The following is an 11481-nucleotide window of genomic DNA, read 5'->3' on the forward strand; positions in this document are numbered from 1 at the left end:
CATCTTCTTATTTCTCGAACTTCCCCCCCTCCCCTCCCCCTCCCCCTTGCGATTTCCCCTCATCTACCACCACCGCCCACCAAACGCATAGGGGAAAAAGGCAAGTTCCATTGACCGGATCATCCAGGTTGTACCGGTTGGGGATTTGTAGTAGGTGAATTTTCACCCGAGGCTCGCACCCTCTTCCTCAACCCCCTCAGAGCCATGGCGTCGCAAGACGTAGAGGGCAGCAAGGCCGAATTGAAGCAGCAGGGCGCCATTGAGGTCGCCCAGCAGGCCTCCCAGGACCCCCAGTCCCACCTCCGGGCCGAAGCTGTCGAAAAGGCTCTGGTCGAGGAGACCCGAAAGGCTGGCGTCCCGGCCTATCAATTCGATCCCGATGCATCCCCGGACGACAAAGCTGCCGCAGCAAGAGCCGTAGGTTCTCCCCGAGATTGACGGGTGTGTCGCGTGGGCATCTGTGAGCTGACAAGAGCTTCCCTGGTATCTAGCGTCTCCCCCCGGGCTTTCATCATGACCATAAACCGAAAGGTGTGGCTGTCGTGACTGACAAGGTAAGCTTCATACCCAATCATTGCCTTTGGCTGTTCGCTTTTTACACCAGAGAACTATCGCTAAGCACTTTTGGCCTACTATAGGACGACGGCACCCCTGATCAGTACGACCTACCCCCTCCGAGATCCGCCACCGACCTCCTGCAGGAAAAGGCCGACGAGGCCTCGGCTGCTCCAAATGGTGAAGCTCCTGTCGAAGAAGACATGCGCTGGGCTCGCGACCGGACCGGTTGGGCCCCGCAGTTCGAACACCAGCCAACACAGGAAGAAAAGGAGGAAGGCACACTTCTGGATCACCAGACTTTCCTGGAGGGAAGACTGGATGACAAGTTCTTTGGAGGTGAGGAGATCTGCAGCTCTTTAGCCGCTCGAGGGGAAACTGACCGACTGCTTAGATTGGTACCACAACGCTGGTGTCATCGTGTTCGCCTGTCTCTCGTCATGGGTTATCGCAGTTCTAGGCGGAGGTTTGGCCTGGATCTTCATTGTCATGGCCGCTTGTAGTACGTATTACCGCACGTCCATTCGCCGCGTCCGCCGCAACTTCCGAGACGATGTGAACCGTGAAATGGCCAAGCAGCGCCTGGAAACCGACACCGAGAGTCTGGAATGGATCAACAGCTTTCTGGTCAAATTCTGGCCTATCTACGCTCCCGTCCTCTGTGATACGATCATCAACTCGGTTGATCAGGTTCTGAGTACCTCCACCCCGGCAATGATCGACAACTTGCGCCTGAAGACTTTCGTGCTCGGTTCTAAGCCGCCGCGTTTGGAGCACGTCAAGACATACCCCAAGACCGAGGTCGACACCGTCATCATGGATTGGAAGTTCAGTTTCACGCCCAACGACACTATGGATTTGACTGCCCGCCAGCTGAAGAACAAGATCAACCCCAAGGTTGTTCTGGAAGTCAGACTGGGTAAAGGTCTGGTCAGCAAGGGTCTCGATGTCATCGTCGAAGACATGGCTTGCACCGGTTTGATGCGCGTCAAGGTTAAGCTGCAAATCCCATTCCCTCATATCGAGCGAGTGGATGTGTGCTTCATGGAACCCCCCGAGATCGACTATGTCTGCAAGCCCCTTGGTGGTGATACCCTCGGTTTCGACATTAACTTCATTCCTGGTCTGGAGACTTTCATCAAGGATCAGATTCACAGCAACCTGCGCCCGATGATGTACGCTCCGAATGTCTTCCCGGTTGAAATCGCCAAGATGCTGGCTGGCAACGCGATTGACCAAGCTATTGGTGTCGTTGCTGTCACTTTGCATGGTGCTCGTCAGCTTAAGAACCCCGACGCGTTTGCCGGTACCCCTGATCCGTATGCGGTTGTCTCTTTGAACAATCGGGTTGAACTGGGCCGCACTAAGACAATCAACGATACCGACAGCCCCAGGTGGAACGAAACGATCTATGTTATTATTACGTCCTTTGCTGAGTCTTTGACTATTACCCCGTATGATTGGAACGAGTTCCGCAAGGACAAGGAATTGGGAGCTGCCACCTTCCCTCTGGAGAGGCTCGAACAGCAGGCCGAACACGAGGGTCTCTACCTGGAAGTCATGGCAGGCGGAAGATCTCGCGGTGCGATTCATGCGGATATCCGGTTCTTCCCTGTCTTGGAGGGAACCCCGCTTGAAAATGGTCAGACTCAACCGCCCCCGGAAATGAACACCGGTATCGCTCGTTTTGTCGTGGAGCAGGCTAAGGACTTGGACGCTTCGAAGAGTATGGTTGGGCAGCTCAACCCTTACGGTGTCCTCCTCTTGAACGGCAAGGAAATCCACATCACGAAGAAGCTGAAGCGCACGAACAACCCTATTTTCCAGAATGCCTCCAAAGAATTCCTGGTCACTGACAGGAAGAGTGCCCGTCTCGGTCTTGTCATCAAGGATGATCGTGACCTTGGCAGGGACCCGGTCATCGGTACCTACCAGATCAAGATGAACGACATGCTCAAGATGATGGAGAAGGGCCAGCAATGGTTCCATCTGAATGGTGCTAAGTCGGGCCGCGCCAAGCTCATTCTGGACTGGAAGCCTGTTGCACTGGCTGGAATTGCTGGTGGCTCTGGCTATGTTGATCCCATTGGTGTCATGCGTTTCCACTTCAAGAGTGCAAGTGATCTTCGGAACTTGGAAGCCTTCGGTGCTTCCGACCCATACGCAAGGGTTTTGCTCTCTGGTTACCAGAAAGCACGGACTGTCACTTTCAGGAATAACCTTAACCCCGAATGGGACGAGGTGGTCTACGTTCCCGTCCACAGCCCCCACGAGAAGATTACTCTGGAGGTCATGGATGAGGAAACCATCAATGACGATCGTACACTGGGTTCTGTTGATCTTCGTGTTTCCGACTACGTCCGGGAGAACGAAGAAGGCGGATATGAGATTGACGATGAAAGGCAGCTTATTTCCAGCCCTCTGCGCAGCGGCCGCTCTCAGAAGGGTACCTTGAACTACACCGTTGCCTTCTACCCCTCCATTCCCGTGGTCAACCCCGAGGATGAGGAGAAGGAGGAAGAGAATCTCAATGGCGATGCGGAGGGAGCCGAGCTGTCACGAAAGAGCACCGATTCCAAGCGTGTGGGCGGCCACTCCAAGACTGCTAGCGTGGACTCCAAGGCAACCACTGCTCTTAATGGAACTTCTCCGAATGGTGTTACTCCCGAGGCTCAGAGCAGTCGCGCAAGCCTGGACACGAACGGCACTCGGCCACAAACTGCTAAGGACTCGGAAACAATGTCGGTTAAATCGATCAAGGAATTGCCCAAGACCTATATCTCTGCGGAGGATCTTATCAAATACGGTGCGTTTGCTTCGATGCCCTTCAGCTCTGTGCTCAAACTGACCTCATTACAGAATCTGGTTTCATCGTGTTCAACGTGCATCAAGTCCAGCTCTCTCGCCCCAACGTTCAGGTGGAAGTGCTCATGGATGATTACATGTTCCCTGCCTACTCTTCGCCCAAGGTCCGCAGCAAGACGGCCAAGATCGATGATGGTACGTACTGTTTCAGAGTATTGTTGTTACTTAGCTAATGATGTAATGTAGTTGGTGATGCCTTTGTTCGTGAACTCGAATTCTCCAAGATTACTCTCCGGATCATCGACAAGAACAACACCAAGGATGAGAGCGATGACCACACGGTTGCTAAGCTGACGGGAGATACCCTTACCACTCTGCAACGCATCTTGGTAAGCCATCTCTCTCCTGACTGACTGTCATTCACCTAACATGAACCAGTATACTCCCACGGACCTTACTCTCCGCTCTGCTCAGGGAGAAGTGAGCAAGGTTACCGTTAGTGCCCGGTATATCCCTGTCACCATGAAGCTCGACCCGACTGAGAGTATCAACAACATGGGAACCCTGGTGGTGCACTTCCTGGATGCTGCCGACCTGCCGTCTGCTGATCGGAACGGCTTCAGTGATCCGTACTGCAAGTTCCGTCTCAACGACAAGGAAGTCTTCAAGACCAAGGTGCAGAAGAAGACGCTGCATCCGGCGTGGAATGAAATGGTTGAGACCGATATCAAATCTCGGATCAACAGCACTTGCCGGGTTGATGTGTATGACTGGGATTTCGGTGACAAGGCAGACTACTTGGGTGGTACCCACTTTGACATCACCTCGCTGACTCCGTTCGAGTCGAAGGAGATTAGTCTCCCGCTTGACGGGAAGTCGGGTGCGATTCGCCTGAAGCTTCTCTTTAAGCCCTCGTACGTGGTTCGCTCACGTCAGGGATCGTCTACGTTCGCTGGTACTTTTGCCACTCCCGGCAAGATTGTCGGTGCTCCTGTCAAGGGTGTCGGCTTCGTTGGTGGCAACGTGATCAAGGGTGCATCTTTCCTCAAGCACGAGGGATCCTCTTTCTTGAAGAATGGCATCATGGGACGGTTCCGTGGAGAGGATGGGTCCAGCGTGCAGGAGGCCGAGGAGGAGACTCCTGCTCCCCTCGCTCCTGCGGCCATTTTGGTCGAAGGAGAGACCCCTCCCGCCTCGGCGACCACCAACAACTTGCAGCACTCCCGCAGTCGCAGCGTTGCGTCTCACTACGGCGACCGCCTTGGAGTTGCTGGTAAGGGCGAGACGGGAACGGCCACTATCTCGGTCGTTTCTGCCTCTGGATACCCTCCCAACGCCAACGTGCGAGTCTTCATTAAGGCCATCGGTCCCAAGGGCGCCAAGGAGGTCCTGAAGAGTAAGGCTATCAAGTCTGGCGGCGGTCCTGTTTACTACGACCCGTCGCATGAATCGTGCCGCGTGCACAACACGACGGCCGATGCCCAATACCAAGTGCGGGTGGTTGACCATTCCACCTTTGGCTCGGACGGGCAGCTGGGCGAGGCACTCTTCTTCGTGGATGACCAGGGCTCTGTAGCCGGTCAAGACAAGCAGGTTAAGATTGGCACCGGCACGGTCACTCTGCGCAGCAGCTTTGCGATGTCCGAGAACAACCTTCGTCCGGGCACGGCTAACTCCAACAATGATGGAGCGTCCGAGGTGATGGACAGCCCGGACTCTAAGAAGACGGGTCGCCGCAGCTTCCTTAGCAAGCGGAGTGTCAGCGGAGCTTGATTCTGATCGATCCGCGATTATATGCCATTGACGACTTCACTGTATATTTTTATTTCCACTTTTTGACATTGACTCTGTTACTTGTATTGTTGTTTCCCCCTTAACATCCACCACCGTTGTCTTTTTGATTTGCTTAACGTGACGAGATGAGATGTGATATCCATGGGGTTTGTTCGAGTTAGCGTAGTGTTGCTTGGATACCGCCGTATTGGGCGGCTGACAATCAGAATATTTGCTACGATGGGCTGATACCAGTGATTGTAGGTAATGTATGTAGATGATTATTGACCAAGGTTTTCCCTGAGGATGTTATCATACGGAGTAGTTCTGACTTTATCCCGATTCACCGCCCAGTTCAAAGAAACTAGTAGTAACTCTAAACCATCGTATCGTTGCATCGTGGCTGGATCGGCTATTGATACCCCCCGTAGTCGACGGAATAATCTGACCGACACTTCCATACAGAGAGCGGGATAACCAGCAGGTGCTTGAGCCTCTTCTCATCATTGGAGGGGCTGCTGAAGACGTAAGACAAGACATCCATCCGATGGGTCTCGACCTGAGGCCCAACTAATTATGCCCCCTCCTGACTGAGAGAATGAATGAACTGGCACCATCCATCCCCACTCCGTCCTACATCAATCCCATCATCTCCTATCCACCTCGGAACTCAATCCTCCTTTAAGGCGACTAATAAAAGTAACTTGCTAACTAGACTAAAGACTTGGTGTATACCTAGCTAGGTACTTAGTGGTTAGCACGGTTTCTAGTCGCTTCGATTACGATCTGGCCAGTAGTCATTAGATAGACTAAAATATCCTGTCTTGCTTGCTCGTTTCTTGTCTCGGCCTTAAGTCACTATCTAGTATCTAATTATTTACCTACGGGCCTTTCCGAAAGGTGATTGATTGATCGTGGCGATGGGCGGGCGGGCGGATCTTTGCCGAGATTTCTCTCTAGTTCGGAGGAGGAGGAATGATTGTGGGTTTGCCAGGTGTTCATACTATCTACTATGTACTATCTACTACGTACTTGAGTTCAAGTCTAGTAGTGTAGGTGTAGGTGTAAGTAGGTAGGGTTGGGTTCGGTTGGACTGACATACATACATGTACATACATCATCATAATTATCATATACCGTCAGTTCAATCCGTAGAAGGAAAACGGAGGGGGCGAATCTTCTTGCAGAGTTACAAGGATAGTTAGCTAGCTAGCTATTAGACTAGTCCGCACTTGCATCAAGGAAACCAGACATAAGTAACATACATGCAGCTTGGTTTGGTTATTTTTTTTTTTTCTTTAGCGTGGATGGTCTGAGCTTTTCGTGGCGCGAGTCATCTTTTCGGGGATGCGTAGTCCGGAGAATTACCCACTTAGTTTTGTATACTAGTATACTAGTAACTATTAGATAGATACTATGGAGTATCTAGTACAACTGGGACTTGGTTTTGGGAGAGGTGATTAAGGGGGTCGGTCGGTTCATTCATCGGTTGTTATACTTAGGATAACTAATCTTTGAGGTAGTAGTAGTTTGGATAGCTAGGTTATTAGACTGGCAGGAAAAAGGAGGAGGGGTCAAAGGAAAATAATCTTGGTGGGATTATAATTAGAAATGAAAATTAGACTTATTGGGTAACTATCTATGTGCCTAAAGTAAAGTAAGTCAAGTTTCTCAAGTTAGTTTCACTTCGGATTTTCATGCTTGTAGGGAGTACTAGTAGTAGTATATGTAGGTTGGTAGTAAATTGGGTGACAAGAATGACACGAAATAGCTGCATGGCATATTGACAGCGGTTCGTTGGGGTGGATCAATGCAAAATATACCATGGAAATGGAACAATCTCTGTTGTTATACTTTCAATGTACTCCCGTAGCTACTTAGGGCATGACTGCTTTTGCAGGAGGACTTGTGATGTGTATTATCGGTGGTATTATTATTGTTATTATCCTCAGGCCAAGAAAGAGGGGCAACTAGCAGGATGGTTTCATACCTGATACTTTACTATTGATTGTACTTACAGTAGTTACAGAGTATCTATCTATCTATCTACGTACTAAGTAGAATGATCTCTCTCCCGTTCATTCGGCGTAATGATATTCTCCAGCTATTGTTTCAGGAGGTGTTGCTTGTTAATCTCCAACATTAAGAGGGGCAAAGACAACTGCGGTGACGAGGACAAAGTGGGGCAGGCATGGAATAGTATTTATTGAACCCTGAAAAAAAGGGGGCACTGACGGGGGAGGGGAGGGGAGGAGGTCTAGAAGGGAAGGGAGGGAGATACTAGTATTCCAACTGTCAGATGATGAGCTGCGTTGCGATCGGCCCGGGTTGGCATGTTGCCATGCAGGTAATCAATGCAGCAAGTTTACCCTACCCCTCTTCCATATTTTATGAGGGTTTTGCTGTAAGTTGGGTATACAGAAAGAAAGACGAAGAAGGGGAAGGAATAATAACATTATTGTTTTTTGTGTGGGAATATGACCATGGTTTGGGATCTAATTCACACCCGGTTATCGAAAAAGGGAGAGAGAAAAGACAGAAAGAGAGTGATGGAGAGGATCAAAGGTCTCAGATATCAAGTAATTCATTTCAACTTGCTGGCCAGACGGCGGATTCCGGGTCCAAAAGCTGCTAAGAATAACTTACTGGCTGGCCTACCAAGGAAATAAATATTTCTTCGGGGTGGGAATGTTGGGCTGCCCACCCACACCACCCCTCCCGACTCTTTTCGTCTTGTACCGTAATTTCTCCCCTGGCTGTGCCTGCTTGCCACCAGATGTTTGTGGTAATGACGCTGTATGAAACGGTACCTGACGCAGCCCCTGCTGGGTTGGATGCTCCCCACTTTTTATTTTTCTGTTTTATTTTTCCCAGAAAGGCAGATGGGATGGATTTCAATCGTCATCGTATTATTATTTATCATTATGATTTAGGTGTCCAATCTTTCCCTCATCCATCTGTTCCCCCCTCTAAAAGTCTAGAATAATTTTAAAAATAAAAATAATAATAGTAGTTATCTAGTACGGAGTAGTAAGTAATTAATTAAATATATCTTGGGAGGGACCCCCGTCGCGCTGCTGCTTATCATCTTGCTGGCTTCTTCTCTGGCTTCTCTTTTTCTTCTCTTCTCTCCCCCATTCTCCATTCCATCCCTCTCTCTATCTCTCACCTCAATTGCTTCTTCCATCTCTCTCCCCCCTCCATCTTCCCCTCCATCACCTTCTCTCTACCACAACTCTACTTACTGCTGCTCCCACCGTGCCTGGTATGTGTACTGTCCTCTTCTGCTTCCCCTCTGATCCATTGTTTGCCTTCCGCTGTCGCACCAATGGCCTGTCGCCGAAGCGTTGCCCATGACCGAAACGATCGTCACTCGCTTGGACGTGGCAATTGGCATACACACGTACCCCTCATTCCGAGCTCGCTCCCTCTCCCCCCAGCCAGCATTTAGAATTGTCCTGCTGGCCAATTCCATTCTTCCTCCCCCTATTTCTTTCCCATTGACTTCCCGAGCTGCTCCCATTCTTTCAAGCTCTCTGACACCTCGCTAACCTTTCTTCCCGTCTCAAGTGAGCAGTGACTAGCTACCCGCCGTCGCATCCCGTGTTTACATCCTTACAACCTTCCCTCCTACAAACCACTCCTCCTTCATACAATGGCTTCCAAGGCTTTGCCCAGTCACCTCAGAGCTCCCGCGAGCGACTCCGCGAGTGCTGCCTCCTTCGGCAAGCACCACGGAAAGTCCCAGTCTCACATGGTAAGTTTTGTCGCTGTGTGATGTTTCCTTGTTGCACCGTTGTCCGTGGTCCGCCCTGTCGCTCGCGCCTTCTACGAACGGCTTCCAGCCTGCCAGGAGGAGCTGGAGGATGGCAAGAGGGAGGAGCGCGATTGCTCTAGGCAGATCGGATCTTAAGAATCAACTGGTCCTTCGCGCTCTTCTCTTCTCCATCTCTCTGCCTCTCGTTTTGCTGCAGCTGCCATTATAAAATGGACGAGAATTATCCTTATATTATCGTTGGGCTGGGTGTATCGATGGTGATCAGCCATGTGATACGTCATGTCGCCGATATACATAATCCAGACGGGGCAATATGCCTAGTGCTTCTCATTCTTTCTATTTGCATACCGGTAGCTCTGCAGGATGGACTTGAATCAAGTTTCCATACATGCATGTCTCTCGTTACCCCACCTGCGTCTTTCGCGTTCTTCTCAATGTTTGTGTTCTATGACCGACTACTGAGCATTTCTGCCGCTGCCTTTGATCCCCCGCATGTCTTCGTTCCGTTGATTGCAGGCGTGCTTTTTATGTTCTTTTACTTGTTAAGTGTCTTGCCCCATCAAGTTGTGTCATGGTGCTGTGATTCTGTCTTTGCCCCTCCTGGCTTGGGCATTGTTGCGTATCCACGTTACGTCTTTGGGGTGGTCTGTCAGTTTTATATTTGGCAGGATGCATTTCATTCCATATATACGTGGGTGACAGACAGGGTCCATGTGCAGAGGCCACCGTGGATACAGCGGCTACAGGACATTGCAACTGCAACTGCAACTGTTTGGTTATGGTATATTCTAACCTCCGTCTTTACAAAACAGGCCTTCGAGAATGCCTCCACTAGCGTGGCTGCCTCTCAGATGCGCAATGCCCTGAACGCCCTCGCCGAGACCGTCCACGATGCCGCGGAGCGCAAGCGCTTCGAGGCCGAGATGGACAACTTCTTCGCCCTCTTCCGCAGATTCCTCAACGACAAGGCCAAGGGCAACGAGGTCAACTGGGACCGCATCGCCCCTCCCCAGCCCTCTCAGGTCGTCAACTACAATGATCTCGGCAGCGAGGCCTCCGTTGAGTTCCTGAACAAGCTGGCTGTTGTCAAGCTTAACGGTGGTCTGGGTACCTCCATGGGCTGTGTCGGCCCCAAGTCCGTCATTGAAGTCCGTGAGGGCATGTCCTTCTTGGATCTGTCCGTCCGCCAGATCGAGCACCTCAACCGCACCTTCAACGTCAACGTGCCCTTCGTCCTGATGAACTCCTTCAACACCGACCAGGACACCCAGTCGATCATCAAGAAGTACCAGGGCCACAACGTCGACATCATCACTTTCAACCAGTCCCGCTACCCCCGTATCATCAAGGACTCTCTCCTCCCCGCCCCCAAGTCCTTCGACGCCCCCCTGCAGGACTGGTACCCTCCCGGTCACGGTGACGTTTTCGAGTCCCTGTACAACTCCGGTACCCTGGACAAGCTCCTCGAGCGTGGTGTCGAGTACATCTTCCTGTCCAACGCCGACAACCTGGGTGCTGTCGTCGATCTCCGCATTCTTCAGCACATGGTTGACACCCAGGCTGAGTACATCATGGAGTTGACCGACAAGACCAAGGCTGACGTCAAGGGTGGTACCATCATTGACTACGAGGGCAAGGCCCGTCTGCTCGAAATTGCTCAGGTTCCCAAGGAGCACGTCAACGAGTTCAAGTCCATCAAGAAGTTCAAGTACTTCAACACCAACAACATCTGGATGAGCCTCCGTGCCATCAAGCGTGTGGTGGAGGAGAACGAGCTGGAGATGGAGATCATCGCCAACGAGAAGTCCATCCCTGCTGACAAGAAGGGTGAGGCCGACCAGGCCATCTACCAGCTGGAGACCGCCGTTGGTGCTGCCATCCGCCACTTCAAGAACGGACACGGTGTCAACGTTCCTCGTCGCCGCTTCCTGCCCGTCAAGACCTGCTCTGACCTGATGCTGGTCAAGTCTGACCTGTACCGCCTGGAGCACGGTCAGCTTGTCATGGACCCCAACCGCTTCGGTGGTGTCCCCGTCATCAAGCTCGGTTCCGACTTCAAGAAGGTCTCTGACTTCCAGAAGCACATCCCCAGCATCCCTCGCATTGTCGAGCTGGACCACCTCACCATCACCGGTGCCGTCAACCTGGGCCGCAACGTGCAGCTCAAGGGAACTGTCATCATTGTGGCCACGGAAGGCAGCACCATTGACATTCCTCCGGGTTCTGTGCTTGAGAACTGCGTTGTGCAGGGATCCCTGCGCATCCTGGAACACTAGATTGGTGAATCCATGGGCGGCCGCTTAATTCCTACTTCCGAAAAAGGTCGTCGTTGCCCCTTTGTCTCATCTGGGATGATACCGAGGCACGAATTGGCTAGGTGGGCTTGATAGAATTTCTGTTTGAGCGGAGTCACTTGTCTTCTTCTTCGCCGAGGCCATTTATTCTGGTCGTTTAGTGTTCTTTAATTGGAAGCATTCTGCGCCCTCTTCTCTCTCCTGGACGCCGGAATGCTGGGTCAAAAAGGGTTTCTCAGGAGGAAAAAAAAGAAAAAGCTGCAGAGTGTGGGGGCC

At 51.5% G+C, this 11481-nt stretch overlaps 2 protein-coding genes across 2 annotated transcripts; both read left to right on the top strand.

Annotated features, from left to right (window-relative positions):
• Nucleotides 1–204: 204 nt before the first annotated feature.
• On the top strand, nucleotides 205–5133 carry BO88DRAFT_419796 (putative membrane bound C2 domain protein (vp115); the record flags this gene model as incomplete). The annotated part of the gene is made up of 7 exons (XM_025708408.1): nucleotides 205–417; nucleotides 492–554; nucleotides 639–894; nucleotides 950–3361; nucleotides 3415–3555; nucleotides 3607–3749; nucleotides 3799–5133. The coding sequence occupies 7 exons, from the start codon at nucleotides 205–207 to the stop codon at nucleotides 5131–5133; spliced, it is 4563 nt and encodes a 1520-aa protein (XP_025557892.1).
• A 3338-nt stretch (nucleotides 5134–8471) lies between these two features.
• ugp1 (UTP glucose-1-phosphate uridylyltransferase) lies at nucleotides 8472–11337 on the top strand. Its single transcript, XM_025701801.1, has 3 exons — nucleotides 8472–8536; nucleotides 8704–8890; nucleotides 9724–11337. Exons 2-3 carry the CDS (start codon nucleotides 8789–8791, stop codon nucleotides 11185–11187), a joined length of 1566 nt encoding a protein of 521 aa, XP_025557893.1. The 5' UTR covers nucleotides 8472–8536; nucleotides 8704–8788; the 3' UTR covers nucleotides 11188–11337.
• Nucleotides 11338–11481: the final 144 nt, after the last annotated feature.

The sequence above is a fragment of the Aspergillus vadensis genome, assembly GCF_003184925.1.
Source record: "Aspergillus vadensis CBS 113365 unplaced genomic scaffold BO88scaffold_33, whole genome shotgun sequence".
In the NCBI taxonomy this organism is placed as follows: domain Eukaryota; kingdom Fungi; phylum Ascomycota; class Eurotiomycetes; order Eurotiales; family Aspergillaceae; genus Aspergillus; species Aspergillus vadensis.